At 34.4% G+C, this 18,374-nt stretch overlaps 1 protein-coding gene across 14 annotated transcripts in view; it reads right to left on the bottom strand.

The window, feature by feature from the left end:
* Positions 1 to 18,374, bottom strand: part of ABI2 (abl interactor 2) — a 105,999-nt gene that overhangs the window by 33,144 nt on the left and 54,481 nt on the right. For 9 of the 14 annotated variants that reach the window (XM_055573168.1, XM_055573169.1, XM_055573171.1 and 6 more), the window contains exons 3-5: positions 12,172 to 12,348; positions 10,631 to 10,648; positions 1,390 to 1,487 (exon numbers count right to left, since the gene is read on the bottom strand). In XM_055573168.1, the coding sequence (XP_055429143.1) occupies positions 1,390 to 1,487; positions 10,631 to 10,648; positions 12,172 to 12,348 (293 nt within the window). The remainder of the gene's footprint in view (positions 1 to 1,389; positions 1,488 to 10,630; positions 10,649 to 12,171; positions 12,349 to 18,374) is intronic. The other 5 variants (XM_055573170.1, XM_055573173.1, XM_055573178.1 and 2 more) reach the window with 1 other exon arrangement.

The following is an 18,374-nucleotide window of genomic DNA, read 5'->3' as shown; positions in this document are numbered from 1 at the left end:
TCAAGTGGCGAGTGGTGCTCAGCCACTCTGGCCTTCAGGAATCCTGCAGAGCCCTTGCTAATATACAGGGAAGACAAATACTAGTGTACAAGTAAATCTTTAAAATTTGGGAGCAATGGAAATGTTTACTTTACTAGGATTATCTTGCTAACAATCTGGATTCAAAACCTAATAAAATCCATTAGAAACTATACATGACAGAAATATAGACATTTCACAGGAAAATAAAATACTCCCTCTTGACCTGATCTCTACTCTTACCCTGTACAATTATGACATACCATGACATCTACATCCTACTCTGAAGCTTAAATCTTATTTAAGCTAGTAGAGCTTTTCCTTTCTAACCTAAGCAGAATTTTTTTTGTCCTCCCCAAATAAAATCACCCTATTTCTGGCCAGAAATCTGATTTTATTCTTCTGTTTTCCACTGCCCTAACTTTAATTCCTCCTCCAACATTATCTTTCTTTGAGTGATTAGGTTGCTGGGTTTTTTGGTCTGGTTTTCTTGTTTGCTTTTTGGTGAGGGGGCCAAAAAACAAGATTTCCAATTAAAAACTTTTAAGCATATATCACAAAGCCAATGGTAATAAAGGCATTTTGTCTTTGTCTTATACATTTTTTTAAAAAATCCAATTCATGGTACAGTGACCCTGAAAAGTTGACAGAGGACAAATATTACCCCCTTTTACAGATGAAAAAACTGAATTGCTAAGTGGCTTACTATGCAAGACCACATCAGAAGCAGAGCAGGACCACGATTTTAGTCACCCAACTTCTGGGCAATATTATGCCCAACCGATCACAAACCTTGATCATGATAAACCAAGTTAAACCAAGTTTTTGTATTAAGATGCTACAAAAGAAACTACAGATGCTATAAAAAGGTCAACGTTTTTTGTTAATTGACCATTTATGTCCATTATGTCTGGAGCCCAAGTCTGTAGACTGAATGAAAGCTCATAATTTCTCATAAAAAAACAAGATATACAGAATTCTATAATCTGCACAGTATTTTCTTCAGAAGACTAGTCAGAATAAGAAGAGTCAATTATAACAGAAAAGACTAAAAAAGTTTCTGAAAATAGGAATTAGAGCGCAATTTATAATAAGCCATGAACTTAGGCTAGGATTTTACCTCAAATTTAAAATTTATTAGAAAAATAATTTCTAAACAGAATATTTTTAAAGTAGAGAGACGTTTCCCAGGTATAATTTAAAGTATAAAAGATGTTTTCCTTTTGGGAAAGTTACACACAAAATGGATAATCTTAGGAAGAAAATATTCTCTTTTCAAATATTTAAAAATAGTTTAAACATATATATAGTGTTTAGTTTTCACACAGTACATGAAATGGGTTTGCAATTACTACTTAGTTACATACTCACCCAAGTGTCCCTTTGCCTGACATCGGGGGGCTGGGGGGCTTCTGTGTTGGTGGTGTTGTACGCGGCAGCCCACCCATCTTCATATTCTGGGTACTCACCTAAAAAAATTTTGAGGAAAACTCAATTTAATTTGAATGCAGTGAAACAAAGTGTCACTTTCGGGAAATAACATTATGCTATTTAACAAAGGAGGGGAAGGTTTAAATAGGAAAAAAAAATTAGAGGCCATGCATTTCATATGCAATTTCTACTCTACTATCATTCTACAGTTGTACTCAAAGGACTCCTCCTAACATGAGATTTTCAAATGATCATAAACGTGTATGCAAAGACTTTATTTGCCATTAGCTCATCACACCAACAGATCACTGGTTAGACTGTTTGATACGACATTCAATTGAAATTAAATAGGTTAACTATAAAAATTTCAGTTTTAATAAGAGTAACTCAATCAGAAACAACAATGCCTTTAAGCAATTCCTTTTTAAATAGCAAGCTTATCATAAGAAAACAAAATACATGTTTTCCCCCAAAAGTATGCAACTTTAGTTTTGATCCACTGTAAGTAGAGAATATTATATAAAGTTAAATCATACAGAGAAAATTTCCTTTTTATAAACTGTGGATCAGCCTTACAATTCAGATTCCATTAATGTTCTCTTATAAAGGAATCACCTACCTGAGAACTGCCAGAAGTTAAGGCATGTTCCTAAACATCTGAACCAGAAAGGTGGGGCTGAGGTATACCTTTCAACTGTGAGTGGTACAGTGGCCACTGGCAATGTCCTAGTTCCAATGGGAATTAAACCCACTCAGGCCCAAAATGAAGATTAATTTAGGCATGAGAAAGATGCAACACAATCCTAAGAGCTAAGAACACAGAGCTAAGCTGTGTTCCTCACTATTCTATCCCCAGTTGAAAACCCAAGTGTGGGAAAGTTGGGTGATCTGGGAACAAGTGTGGATTGCCACCAGAAAAGGATGCCACCAAAGGAGGAAGTGAGCACTTACGCAGAAAGCCCTAGAAATCTGTGTATCTTAAGGCATTAAGAGAAGTCATGCATGAGTATAGTTCAAATGCAATCTCAAGTTGTTTGAGATTGCCAGCGGGTTAGAATTAATAACGTTCACCATCTGTGTTCATGCCTGACCCTATTTTAAAGCTCCTAATATTCTGGACTGCCAAACACTTCAAAAAAGGATCTTAACTCTTCCACTAAGAGTATGTCCAGAGTATTCAAATTATACTTATAAAATGAAACTGTAAGACATTATACTTTTGAAATCAGAATACATTTATAATTATAATTTTAAAATACAAAATTTAAGAAAACAAATCATAATTACATACAGAATATTGAGGCTGTCAAAATTAACTCTGGCTTAAATAGAATATTTTAAAATCCTAAAATACTACTTGTTATCTGAATAGGTAAGAAAAAATATATCAAGAAACAAACTCATGAATAGCCCAGTGAACAAGTTGTGTGTGATGTTAAAACAATCTTTAATGACAAATGATACCTTTGAAATAGCAATATTTTTAAGGCTATGCATTTTTCTGTACTCCTTTGTTATTACTTTTAAACAACAAATACAAAACAAACTGGTTATCAAGGAAGAATAAAAATTAACTTATCTGTGCTCTCCCCCTCATTAATAAGCAGAGGGTATACTGATCATATCTTAAAAGTGCCAGAAGAAGTTTTTTAAAAATTAATCCACATTGGGGCAAATTTTTAGGAGTAGCATGACAAATAACCAATAGCTTTAAAAACCGTATATCTTAATTCATGATACCAGGAGATTTTTAAAAGTAGTAACCAAAGTCCTTTAAGCTCAACCTTAAACAACATAAAACCCAAGGTCACTTTAAGTGATGAAGGAGAAGTAGGTGAGCCAAACACTAAACTACATCAATTTGCTAGAAATAGGAAGGAAAAGGAGCAAGGACAGAAAAGGATAAAACAGAATTTTATTCTATACATGGAATAGCTAAAATATTTGAAAACAGCTTTCCAACTTTAATTTGTTTAAGGTTTTGGTATGTAAGGTGTTCCGTTTAAATTGCAGTATCTTCTCTATAAATCTTGAAATCTATCAAAAAAATATGAAATAAACAACCTATAAATTGAAGCATAGTGGACAATTCCATACATAAAATTTGATACATTTTTGACTTGTAGAATCATCAAATGGTTCTATTTGTTTGGTAAATGGGATTTGCACGAGTAATTTTCACTTACAAAAACCAGAGTCCCTATGGAATGTCCAACTAATATGTAGTTCTGTATTACCTTTGTATTAAGCTAAAAGAGAACTCAGTATTTCTTCAAGGTATTTTTCCTTGAGAAAAATGCTTCTATACTAAAAGTAAAACAATGAATATGTTATGCAGAGTATAAATACTGTCATCTAATTTGAGGAAAATGAAAAAAAAATACAAGAAAAATTGCCAAACAATTTTCATAGGTGAAATCTATATTATAATTAAAATTAAACTATTTCACATCTAAAATAATTTGGTAAAAAAATATTTATGGGATAGTTATCATGGTTCTAACAACTACTTTGAGGGAAGTTATAGGGCAACCCAATGTTTCCAGACAAGGAGCAAAACACAAGACTAACTGTGAGTGTGGTGAAGGAGAACTTAACTAGAGAGAGAGAGAGAACATACCACAAACTCAGGACAGAGAAAACAAAGCAACACTGCACCAATTCATAACAGCAGTTCCACACCTAGGCAAAACTACCATCTGGCATGCAAGTGTGTAGTCATGAATAGCAGTGCTAATCATTCTCTTCAAAGTTTTACTTGGGAACTGGAATGAAACTTTGGTGGCTGATTCCAACAATAATTCAGTTAATGTGGGTATTTTTTGATGCCATGAAGGGAAAAAGTCATCACTGAGAGCTGAGTGAAACAGCTATTAGGCACATGGAGAAACAGCAGGAAAAGTCTTTTATTTTTTCCCTGCCAGAAAGAAACACTCAAGAACAGAAGAAATATTTCATTTAGGTGACAAAGGTTAATGCATGACCAAACTCAAATACTTTCCCACTGGCCTGGACTAAGAAATGCAGACAATACTGAGAGTAAGAGCAGTTCCTTTAGGACCAGAGTGGTCTTCTCTGATCTCCAAACTTTGGAGATCACAACTAGCACCAACTATCAGGCCAATCATTACACCTTAATACTGTTTCTAAAGTGCTCCTATCTTTCCTGCCCTATCCTTTTTTGGTATATGCAGTACCTCCTTGAACCTTGATATATAATATCATGCATATCATACATAATGTTCATTACCAATCTCGGTGCTTTCCAATACCCTGTAAATACTCTTTAAAAAATACTAGAGTTCACAAAGTATCTTTGTATCTTTAGTTCATAGAGCATATCACCTCTGTTAGGAAGCACTCTCCCGGAATAGATAACTTGCTGCAATAGTGGGAGACACATTCTAAAATGAGCCCTGTGGTATATCGGTCATGTAAACCACCAACCACCAGACCTCTAGGCACAAGAATAAAAAAATAAGAAAAATAAGGCGAGACAAAAGGTCTATAAAATGATTTCTCTGCTTTCAAGGAACTTATTTTAGAATAACTAAGACACCCTGCTGAAAACAAAAAGTAATTTCTACAAATAATACAGAAATCTCCAAAAAAGAAGTATCAATGTGAGAAGATTGACCGAACAGAAGGAAGGTTTTATAGAGAAAAATCTGAGTTGGAGTGTTACCAAGTTTTAAAAAGAGCAAAATTTAAACACACTAAGAGAAGAGGAGTAGTATGTATAGTTTATGTCTGGAGGTGGCGAAGTGAGGATGGGCACAAGCTGTGGGCAAACACCCGAAGGCTTTCATTCCGTGTCCAGTGCTGTTCCCAGCAGTCCCATACAGTGCATAATCTTTGGTTTCCTAGAGACCTCTATCCCTCTCCTCAGAGGATATATGTTCTTATTTCAATTCTCTGAGCCAACAGGAAAAGGACCAGGAGATTCTCTGAGGGAAATCAAAACTGAAATCAGGCATTCAAGTGTAGCTTCAGGAGAAAGGTAAAATTTTTAGTAAGACAGGAAGACAAAAAGCCTAAGGTAACAAGAGTTTTAACATAATCCACTACAGAGAAAAGTAGGGAAAACCACTAGACCATTCAGGTACGACTTAAATCAAATCCCTTTCAATGATACAGTGGAAGTAACAAATAGATTCAAGGGATTAGATCTGACAGAGTGCCTGAGAACTATGGATGGAGGTTCATGACATAGTACAGGAGGCAATAATCAAGACCATCCCCAAGAAAAGGAAACACAAAAAGACAAAATGGTTGTCTGACGAGGCCTTACGAATAGCTGAGAAAAGAAGAGAAGCTAAAGGCAAAGGAGAAAAGGAAAGACATACCCATTCGAATGCAGAGTTTCAAAGAATAGCAAGGAGAGATAAGAAAGCCTTCCTCAGTGATCAATGCAAAGAAACAGAGGAAAACAATAGAACGGGAAAGACTAAAAATCTCTTCAAGAAAATTAGAGATACCAAGGGAACTTTTCATGCAAATATAGCAACAATAAAGGACAGAAATGGTATGGACCTAACAGAAGCAGAAGATATCAAGAAGAGGTGACAAAAATACACAGAAGAACTATATAAAAAAGATCTTCAGGACCCAGATAATCACGATGCTGGGATCATTCACCTAGAGCCAGACATCCTGGACTGCAAAGTCAAGTGGGACTTAGCATCACTACAAACAAAGCTAGTGGAAGTGATGGAATTCCAGTTGAGCTATTTCAAATCCTAAAAAATGATACTGTCAAAGTGCTGCACTCAACATGCCAGTAAATTTGAAAAACTCAGCAGTGGCCACAGGACTGATGAAGGTCAGTTTTCATTCCAATCCCAAAGAAAGGCAATGCCAAAGAATAATCAAACTACCACACAATTGCACTCATCTCACTCATATGAGGTGTGAGCTAGCAAAGTAATGCTCAAAATTCTCCAAGCCAGGCTTCAACAGTATATGAACCGTGAACTTCCAGATGTTTAAGCTGGATTTAGAGAAGGCAGAGAAACCAGAGATCAAATCGCCAACATCCATTGTGTCATCAAAAAAGCAAGAGAGTTTCAGAAAAACATCTACTTCTGCTTTGACTATGCCAAAGCCTTTGACTGTGTGGATAACAATAAACTGTGGAAAATTCTGAAAGACATGGGAATACCAGACCACCTGACCTGCCTCCTGAGAAATCTGTATGCAGGTCGGGAAGCAACAGTTAGAACTGGACATGGAACAACAGACTGGTTCCAAATCGGGAAAGGAATATGTCAAGCCTGTCTATTGTCACTCTGCTCATTTAACTTAAATGCAGAGTACATAATGAGAAACTCTAGACTGGATGAAGCACAAGCTGGAATATCAAGAACCTCAGATATGCAGATGACACCACACTTGTGGCAGAAAGCAACGAACTAAAGAGTCTCTTGATGAAAGTGAAAGAGGAGAGTGAAAAAGTTAACATTCAGAAAACTATGATCATGGCAACTGGTCCCAACACTTCATGGCAAATAGATGAGGAAACAGTGGAAACAGTGACAGACTTCATTTATTTGGGCTCCAAAATCACTGCAGATGGTGACGGCAGCCATGAAATTAAAAGACGCTTGCCCCTTGGAAGAAAAGTTATGACCAACCTAGACAGTATATAAAAAGCAGAGACATTGCCAACAAAGGTCTGTCTAGTTAAAGCTACAGTTTTTCCAGTAGTCATGTATACTATAGTCATGTAGTAGTCGACCTGAGAGTTGGACTATAAAGAAAGCTAAGTGCTGAAGAATTGATGCTTTTGAACTCTGGTGTTGGAGAAGACTCTTGAGAGTCCCCTGGACAGCAAGGAGATCCAACCAGTCGATCCTAAAGGAAATCAGTCCTGAATATGCATTGGAAGGACTGATGTTAAAGCTGAAACTCCAATACTTTGACCACCTGATGCAAAGACCTGACTCATTTGAAAAGACCCTGATGCTGGGAAAGATTGAAGGTGGGAGAAGGGAACACAGAGGATGAGATGGTTGGATGGCATCACCGACTCAATGGACATGAGTTTGAGTAAACTCCAGGAGTTGGTGATGGACAGGGAGGCCTGGCGTGCTGCAGTCCATGGGGTCACAAGGATTCAAACATGCCTGAGCAAGTGAACTGAACTACAGAGATAATGAATAAGAGATTAGGAGTAAGGAGGGAAGAACAGATAAAAAAGAATAGAAGAAAAAAGATGGATAAATTTCTGCTTAATTTTTGAAACAATTTTCCAACAACTGGCTTTTGCCAAGACAGAATTGGTGGCTCAAGACTGGAACAAAGAGGCAAACACATATGATTCCCCCACAAGGTGTTGCTCTTGTGGCGTTTTGCTTCCAAGTGTGTCAAATACATGCTTAGCAATGAATCCGCAGCTGTACCCAAACCTAGATATGTGAGGGGCAATTTTCTGTAGATAATGACGCATACAAGATGACACTCAAAGTGAAAAAGTCAAATAATATTTTACAGAGTTAAGTTATGAATCTTCAAGATCCCAAGCAAAACTTTCCCAAAGTGTTATATTCTTAATGTGTTAAACATAAAGGAGACTTCCAAGCCCTCCTCGTTCATCATTAAGAATCTGCTTGTACAACGTTCAACTGAAAAGCTACATTAACAGATCAGAAGCCTTTACTATTTTTGACTGAAATAAATACACTTATTTTAAAAGTACTTAAGCATAGTTTCAGTAGTGGACAACTTTTCCACTTTTCAACAGAAAAATCTGTTTCAAATACATCAGTAACAAGATCTTAAAAGTCTCAAATATTAAAATAAAGAGTGGGGAAAGGATACCCCAGTTCAAGGTACATGCCACTTTTATATGGCCTCAGGTACATATTAAAATACTTCCAATATGGCACTCTACCATCGACTTTTTATGCCTCTTGCTGTAAAAATATTACCCATTGCTTTCAAAGGTCTTATGAATTAAATCCTACAATTCTTATTTGACTGAAGGAAAAACAATTAACCCAAATTTCACCAGAGAAGAACTATTAAACACAACCACGATGTGATGTATAAAAGGTTAAAAATTCAACTTTTGAGTCACATCCCATGTGTCTGGTCCCAAAGACGGTATCTGTTAAGAGTGTATCTGAAAGCCATCAAGTCTGACAAGACTGGAAGCAAAGACAGAGCTCACGATGAGCTGAGGAGGAAACCAAGAATCAGGAGACTTATAGGGTACCTGATGTCAACCATGGGTCTCCAAAAAACTCAGCTGGAAAACCACACGACTAGTTTACTATTTGCAAGTTCCTTCAAACTTCAACATTTTTAAATTCTATTTTCTATCTTAATACATTCGCTTATTCTGTTTATCAACCTTCTGAAGCCACTCATTTTTTTTCTACCAGCATAAAAATAACGACTTACTATATGATGAATGGTTTTTTCACTCTACTATTGCTTTGGTTCACCCAAAATGATTCACTATGTGCCACAAGTTTGTAGAGGAGACAGACACACTTACAATGAAGGGTAGGAAGAAAGGAAAGACAGCACTGTCACATTCTAGCTTCTAGGATGAACTCAGGCTACACTCCTTACCCTGTCCACCCCAGCCCAACAGAGCAGAAACAACGGCACGGAGCCACAATCCTGGGGAGGAGGGTTTTTGTTGCAAAGATGTTAAGGAATTTTCTCCAAGTGTGATGCTTCCTTACTGGATCTTTCTTCCTAGGAACCTCTCATTTTCCACTCACTCTGGCCTCTCTCTCACACAGAACAGGATCCTGAACCCAGAAAGGTCAAGAAGGAATCATAGTAGGGTTTAGAGGAAATGAGCCAGGCGTAGCTCTTTAGGCAAGATGGTCTAAACTTGAAGGGGAAAGAACTGGTCCATTGTTTTGTTTTTCCTTTAGTTGAATTTTCTGTGCACTGCTCTCACTTTGGAGGTTCATGTATCAATAGCCGAAATTTGAACACAGAAAAAGCAGAGGTAGCCACAAACACTACTTTTGGTCTATTTCTACCTCTTTTATGCAAACGAATCTCCTCACAATTCCACATACCTCACTCACTCACATGAAGTACATCTGCCTGGGCTCCTCTAGTCACATCTCTCTACCATGAGCTGTTTAACTTTCTATGGCCGTGGTTAGTAGCTAGTTAATGACTCAGGTCTCAGTCATCATCTTGTTATCACTTTCTACACTGAAGACATGGCAAACAGCACAATATATGCTAAGAACGGTAAGAATATATGTGTGTGTGTGTGTGTGTGTGTGTGTGTGAGAGAGAGAGAGAGAGAGAGAGAGAAAAGGAATCATAGAATTCAGCTAAGAAAAAAGTTAAAAAAAGGAAATGCACTTTCAGTTTGGTGACAATAATTTTAGTATCACTCTGACAGGCCCCTTGTTTACTCTTGAACGTCTTTTCTCAGTTTTCCCTCCAATGTTACTGAAACAAGTTAAAAAAGGCGATTATCTCTAGTTCTTAACTTGTATTTTGTTAAACACTATCATGACCTTTTGATGTTTTACATATACTACTACTCAGCTTGAAACCTCTTAAAGTGGGTTATACTGAAATACATAATTTATAAGCAATTTGAATAAAAATGCTAATTTTTTTGCAAAATATATGATACTGCAACTTAAAAAACACCCATAACACTGAATATTTTCCAATTTTCAATTGTTTTTACAGTGATTGAGTCAAGAGATAATGACATAGTGGCCATAAGGTGTATGATCAAGCACACCATTTATAGAATAAAAAGGTATTACACAGGGGGAGGGTTAAACAAAGCACATTAGCAGCCCTCCAATCCATAACAAAATGTCTCCATTTACAAAAATCCAGCTAATTTTATTTCATAATGACATTTTATGATAGGGTAACTTACATTTCCATTTCATCAAATATATTAACATTGCAAAATAATCACTTATTCAACAAATATTTACTAAGTGTCTAATGTGTGTCAGGCACTATCCTAGGCACACGGGATCGGGCAATGAACAAAACAGTCAAAAACATTTGCCCGCATGGAACATAAAGACACACAAAGTTGCATGACAAAAATAAAATAAGAAAAAGCAATTATTTCTTGGTTTTAAAAGGCCAAGTGCCAAGTATCTCTTCACTCCCCATATGTAATAGTCTATATAAGAACAAAGAATGGAAATCCAGCCCTGGAATCTCTTACCTTAAATCTAAGCAACCACTTAATGCATAAATGGAGCAAATAAAAGAGGTAAGGGGAAAAAAGCATTGAAAGGTTAGTTGGAACTTCAGGATGTGAAGAGAAAGGAAAAAACAAAGAAAAAACAAGTTAAGCATTCAGCATTAAAAAATAATGTTTCAGTAGATCATAGAAAGAGTGGTTAAAGCAGAATGTGTCATGAACGGGAGTTTTTGGATGAAATTATATAAGACACCTTTATTTAAAAACAACTTAATTCCTGATTTCTTCAAATTAGTGACCCCTAAACATTAAAAGTCCAGAAAAATCAAAGTGATTACAGAATTCCTAAAGAACAATTATTGGAGAATTAAGTAAGAGTTAGGGGGATAACCTTTTTATTATTACATAAGTGGGCAAGTACAAATACAATGTTTTATATTTTAAGTGTCTTTTTGCCATTAGATTCTGAAAGGATCCTAAAATTTTCTATTAGCAGTTGTTAGCCTCAAATAAATCTCAAAAAATTTTCCCAAGTTAGAATAAATTTTAGTTATCCATCCAATTACACATCCTATTTTAAAATGCTCTACTTTGTACTGCAATCTAAATGTATTAGGTGTTCATTATAAAATTAAATATTAAATTTCAGATGATAGCGCTTGATTTAAAACTTTGAGAAAAATATTTTTGTTTTACATTTACACTGTACATATTCTCTTACCTAGATCTACATTCAATTTAGATTTAACTGATTTCTAGCCATCCTTGTGTGGGATATATTTTCTAAATTTGCATATATAAATCAACTGCATGAACTGTATGGTTTCACTTACAGGCATAAACATAGTTGCTCAGCATCACATTTGAAAAGTTATTGTCTTTCAAATCACTGAGGAGATGCAAACTTTAAATAAACTAATACTTAGCTGAAGCTCTGAACAGTTTCTTAAGTACAAGTATCAATTTAAGTGAAAGTTGTAAGTTTATCAGTTGTAATTACTGTACCTTATGTATATAGCAGGCACTTAAATACATTTTAAAAGCCAAAATATATAATGGCTATATAATGAAAAGCAGTGGAAATACTAAATTAACTTACTACTTTTATCTACATTATCCTCACCCAAAATGCTGAAATAAATTTGTTCTAGAAAAATTCAAAGTCCATGTTTATATATATTCTTTCTGAAAACTAATGCCAGAAATTTGCTGATATTTTTGAGATAAAGCAAATACTTTAATAACATACTGAATAATATTTAATTAGTCATATTAAATCATTAAAGGATTTAAAATATAATACTATGTTTATTTCCAGATGTACATGAGGTATTTTCATAACTGATTAAACAAATGCAATTCACTCAAAGATGACTGTTTAAAACTTGAGAACCCAGCACTAAAAAGAAAGATAACACAGTTATTAGTGGTAAGAAATCTTCAGAACTACAACTAGGCCAAGAATGATCCTCTGGAAAGAAAAGATAAGCATTTAATTTTCTAAAGAGTTAGTTCCATCATGGGCTATTTTTTTTTTAAAGTTTGACAAAACTTATGCTTACCTTTACTCCATGTCCAATATCATCTAGAATTGTATAGTCAATAGGTTTTCTAATATATCGAACTGGTCGTTCAAGGTTGGCTGGAGCAATAATCTTATGTGTCCTTGAAGTGTTTTTATTGGTAGTCAAAATACCAATTTCTCTTCTTGCAACTTTCTCTTTATGAATATCAACGGTCTACAAAACATAAACACAAAAATGTATACCCCTAATAGCCAGAAAAATAAAAACATAAATACTTAAGAGATTTAACATCATTATTCATATTCTTAACTGCAATTGCAAATTTCTCCTTTTGGTACCAAAACTGACTTTCTCCATTTTCAGGCTAAAAGAAGGGTTGAGAAATCCTGGCTGGAAAAACCAATCTGGCCCATCACCCATCTTTTTATAGCTGAAAAACCAAGAGTGGTATTTACATTTTTTAATGGTTAACAGAAGTCAAAAGAAAAATAAGATCTTGACATGTAATTATATGGAATTCAAGTATCAGTTTCCATAAACAATTTTACTGCAATACCAGTCATTCTACCCGCTTAAATCTTTTCACAATACAATGACAGAGGTGAACAGCTGCAACAGAGACCTTATGACCTGCAAAGCATAAAATATTCATTAGCTGACCCTTTACAGGAAAAGCTTACCCACCTCTGGGTTAAAGCATGCTAATTTTTTCCTTCTCTATTAAGATTTAGCCTAATTAAGAAAGTACCAGCAATTAATCTGGTAACATTTAAAGATAACCTATTAGTATAACTTCTTTTAGTGTTTAAATAGCTTTTTATTTAAAAAGGCCTAAAATATAAATACAATGTTAAAAATAGGTCATCTTTTACAAAGAAAAATGCTTATATTTTATCATGATAAAATGCTAGTAAAATATTTTTATTATTTTATTAAATGTTCAAAACAGGATATAATTTAGTACGTAACAACAATGTGTTTTTACTCAATTTTCCATTTGCTAATAGAGGGTGAATTTCTCCATAAGCACAGGTAATTAATAGACTAAAACAGCATTTTTCAAATTGCAAGTTGCAATTTAGTGAGATAATGAGCAGCAATTATTTTAAATGAAAAAGAACAGAACTATCAGACAACATACACACTGTCAGGTACTTTCCTCTTAAAAGATATGTTATGTACAGAAATGCATACATTCAAGAGTGTACGCATGGAATATAAGATGTATTTTTAACTGTGGGTTTCAGTTTTAAAAGTTTCAAACATACTTCACTAAATTGTTCACATCTCTTGCCACCATTCATGGCTTAAGCAGGAATTATTGCCGATTCTTCCCCAAACCTACTTCAATTTACCCTTTCTTAAAGAACAGCCAGGTAGTAACACAGAAATGAAAATGAAAGACAATATTATGACATCATGACAATATTAAATACAACTTTAGGAAATCTGAACACTGATTACTTATCCTTCTAAACTACATAAAATCTGAAGGAAACCTGAAACAAACTTGAAGCCTCTTATTTCAACCAAGAGATTTTAAAGGCAACAGACTCTTTAAGGGCATAACTAATAAATACCTAAGTGAAGCATCAGATCAAATATTGGCGAAAGTAGGAGACACCTTAGCATTATAAGTATTTCATTTTAAGACCAAAATAGGCTTTGAACTTTTTGTGTGCACATTAGTTAAGTTACAAAACCTGCTTTCCTGCTTTCCTTTTACTTTGGTTGGGGGAGCTATAATAGAAGAAAGAAGTTTGTGTGTTAGTGACCATATTGGGATTTATTTATTTTTAAATTCAGAAAAAATATAAATTAACCACATTTACTTTGAATAATTTCTAAAGAGTCATTCTGAAATTATTAAAAATATGAGCTAGGAAAATTTTATATTTGTCAAGTATACTTCAAATTAAACTAAAAACACAAAATATAACCCTTATTTTTGATATATAACTGGTCTCTGTCATATCAATAAAGAAAATTTATTAGAGAATGTAATCCTTTCAACATTGTTTTCATTCTGCTTAGTTTTTAAAAATATAATTATCTCATCCAGAAATGAAAATATAAGAATGTAAACCTAACCAACGATAACAGAATTCTAAGTTTGAGGCAAACTGGAACTTCAATTTCAAATTCTCCTGCTAGAAATATCAATATGTCTCTGGAGAATGAAGAGGGGGTAACATTTCACTTATTATTTGCACTAATATATAGTTATATTTTATAACAAACACGTATTTTAAATTCTTTGAAAAAACTGAGACTCTAAAAAGAATGAAAACAAAAAGAGATTATACCTAGGGACTGTAGGCACTTACATATTACTTATCTATTCTCTTTATGTACATAAACACACAGCCCAAACCTGTATAAACCATTACAGGAAGCATAAAAGGAAAACCAATATGGCAAAAGAAATGATCAAAAAACTTTCATAAATAACCCTAAATAAGGGATAGCTGCTATAATAGGGCATAAAATTATAGCAGCTATATCTAAACTAAGAGTTTAGATTCTTAGTTTAGATTCCTAGAGAAGGCAAAATAGAAATGAGTTACAAGGAAATACATACCCCTTCATTAGGAAAGTGACCGTTTGCCCAGCACTAAACTCTTAAAGGAACTAGTTGAAGGAAATGTGAGAAAAATGTTCTTTGTTGTTTCTTATATTCTCATTAAACTTGAAGGGATATTTTAAAACATAATTCTTAATAGCATATTTCTATATTTAGAAAGCCAAAACAGTTTGGTTATATATTCCTAGTTGTCTATTCTAAAAGACTGCCTACATCTTAGGAAACCAGAGCAGGGTTTAGAAAATACCTCAGATATCTAATATCTATTGGTCCTTAACCATTCTACCAGACAACCCTTAACAACCATTCCTATGTACATGTCATCTTATCTCTGACCTGACTAAATTTCCATTTCTTTGCTTCTTCAATTCCTTTTCTCTAAATTCCCCCAACATAGTATTTTTGACTCAAATGTGAAAAAAATGTGACCTCAAAATATCTTAATAACTTTGACTCCCTCCATAAACAAAATAATGTTTTAATAAAGTATAATGATATAAAATTTAAAACCACACATTTGAAAAACATTATTTTGTACAGCAAGAACTTATAAACTAAATTCTACATCACAAGACTGGCCCACTGTCTGCTTCTACATGGTGCACAAGCTAAGAATGATTTTTACATTTTTAAACAGTTGCTTAAAAAATACAACACAAAAAATAATATGCATCTGAAACCCTTTATGGCCCCCAAAGACAAAAATATTGACTGTCTAGCTCTTTACAAAAAAGTTTGCCAATCCTTGTTTACACCGTTTATTGAATATTTGTTTTAGAAAATATTTCCTCTTATACTATGGAATAATAGAAAAATGGAATAATATTCCAATCTAATGAGCATCAAATAGCTTTGACATTCAGTTGACTTTTAAAACAAATAACTCTACCCGTACATTAAATGTAACCGAAAAAAATTTTAATCCTTAAGGCAAATGCTTTTAAAATCTATGTAAATTTTAAAAATTTACTCATTTATTTGCCATAGCTTCCATCAGCCCATTTCTCCTACTCAACTCCTCAGCCAGCTACTTGAATATATTCTGTATAAACTTAACAGCCATCGCAGAGTTGCAGATCCTTTGCTTTTCCAAGCATTGCCCTCTATAGATACTAGACTCCAAATGAAAGCAGCACAACTTATTCTCGAGAGCTGTGACTCAAGCCCGTTATTTCTAGTCTACCAGTCTCTGTCCATTCATCTCTCCCATTTTTTATTTATTCCATTAGACTAGCTTTAAAAGATATTATTAATTAGACCTATTAATTAAATCATATAGATTTATGTGATACTCAAAATGAAAACGTTCTTATAAGCTAAATACATATTCTTATAGTTTATTAATAACAATCACTTTCCTCCTTAAGGTTGCCACACTTTTCTACCAAAGAATTACAGAAATTCAATCAGAACATAGATAATTACTTTTGTTGTCATTTTCTTGTCATCATTTATCCGCACAATCTTGCCTATTTTCTCTTGAAAACTAATAAAAAGTTGTCCCTCCTTTTTAGGAACTCTAATATATTCATTTCTCTTTGGCATTTGCACTTTTCTTCTTAATTTCTTTTCCGGGTTCTTTGCCCAAATTTCAAATATGCAGAAATGTTAAGACTCTGATGTATAAATCCCAAAATTCTGTATTAGATTAGCAATTTGTCAACATCCCTTCTACAGGAAACCAAGTTCATGTATTTCATCATTTAAAATGCCACTGACTATTTCCTCCAAGGGGTCCTTTCTGAATAAAAATTTACCCCTCACTCACTAAAACTAACCCATAGTTTTTTTTTTAAGTCTAAGTCACACAGCAATACAACAAGCAATGAATTATATGTTGTCTACTTGACTGTGTGGATCACAATAAACTGTGGAAAATTCTGAAAGAGATGGGAATACCAGACCACCTGATCTGCCTCTTGAGAAACCTATATGCAGGTCAGGAAGCAACAGTTAGAACTGGACATGGAACAACAGACTGGTTCCAAACAGGAAAAGGAGTACATCAAGGCTGTATATTGTCACCCTGCTTATTTAACTTATATGCAGAGTACATCATGAGAAACGCTGGGCTGAAAGAAGCACAAGCTGGAATCAAGATTGCCAGGAGAAATATCAATAACTTCAGATATGCAGATGACACCACCCTTATGGCAGAAAGTGAAAGAGGAACTCAAAAGCCTCTTGATGCAAGTGAAAGAGGAGAGTGAAAAAGTTGGCTTAAAGCTCAACATTCAGAAGATGAAGATCATGGCTTCTGGTTCCATCATTTCATGGGAAATAGATGCGGAAACAGTGAAACCAGTGTCAGACTTTATTTTTTTGGCTCCAAAATCACTGCAGATGGTGACTGCAGCCATGAAATTAAAAGACGCTTACTCCTTGGAAGGAAAGTTATGACCAACCTAGATAGCATATTCAAAAGCAGAGACATTACTTTGCCAACAAAGGTTCGTCTAGTCAAGGCTATGGTTTTTCCTGTGGTCATGTATGGATGTGAGAGTTGGACTGTGAAGAAGGCTGAACACCAAAGAATTAATGCTTTTGAACTGTGGTGTTGGAGAAGGCTCTTGAGAGTCCCTTGGACTGCAAGGAGATCCAACCAGTCTATTCTGAAAGAGGTCAGCCCTGGGATTTCTTTGTAAGTAATGATGCTAAAGCTGAAACTCCAGTACTTTGGCCACCTCATGCAGAGTTGACTCATTAGAAAAGACTCTGATGCTGGGAGGGATTGGGGGCAGGAGGAGAAGGGGACGACAGAGGATGAGATGGCTGCATGGCATCACTGACTCGATGGACGTGAGTCTGAGTAAACTCCAGGAGTTGGTGATGGACAGGGAGGCCTGTCGTGCTGCGATTCATGGGGTTGCAAAGAGTCAGACACAACTGAGCGACTGAACTGAACTGAATAGAAGTTTTATGGAATGTGAAAAAACCCTTAGAATGGCAAATTCAGATTTAAGGTTACATACTATTAGATAACAAGAAAACCCTCCAAATGGTCTGATGAATTTAACAGAAAAATAAGGTAGACTTTACATAAGTGATTTGATTAGGTGGAATACATTCAATTTAATTACATCAATTAAACATCAGACTTTGAAAAACTGATGGACTGGTCAATTTCAGAAGAGTTCTGAATTCTTTATATAAAAAACGATAATATGCACATTTTAAAACTCTTTCTATTCCGGAAGAGTTCTAATCATTTAGTTCTAAAGAGTATTGAATACCACTAATTTATGCAAATGACAAAGTGCCAAAATAGAAAAGCTACAAAGATCTCAAAAAGACGACCAAAATCTTTTGTTAGTATTTTGAAAAACTTATTTTGAAATTATAAATTGTTTTTCACCAGTAATATTTTAAAAGGCCCCTAAATACAGGAATGGGTATGAAAACTATGATATAGATATAAAACATTATCGAGCCATTGAAAATGTTTATGAAAAGCTTATAACACCAAGGAAAGATGTTTGTTCTAATGGTAAGCTAAAAGAGCAGAGTTCAAAATTCCATACATATGATAATTCCAGTTAAATTTTAAATAAAAATTATTTAGAAGAAAAAAAATTGGACAAAATATACCAAAATATTAACAGGAAAAGTTTGAGTAGTGGGGAAAGGGTTTGTTTTTCTACTTTTTCTTTTCTAT

Source organism: Bubalus kerabau, chromosome 3 (genome assembly GCF_029407905.1).
Source record: "Bubalus kerabau isolate K-KA32 ecotype Philippines breed swamp buffalo chromosome 3, PCC_UOA_SB_1v2, whole genome shotgun sequence".
NCBI lineage: Eukaryota > Metazoa > Chordata > Mammalia > Artiodactyla > Bovidae > Bubalus > Bubalus kerabau.
The sequence above is the reverse complement of the archived record's forward strand: the minus strand, read 5'-3'. Positions and strand labels throughout refer to the sequence as shown.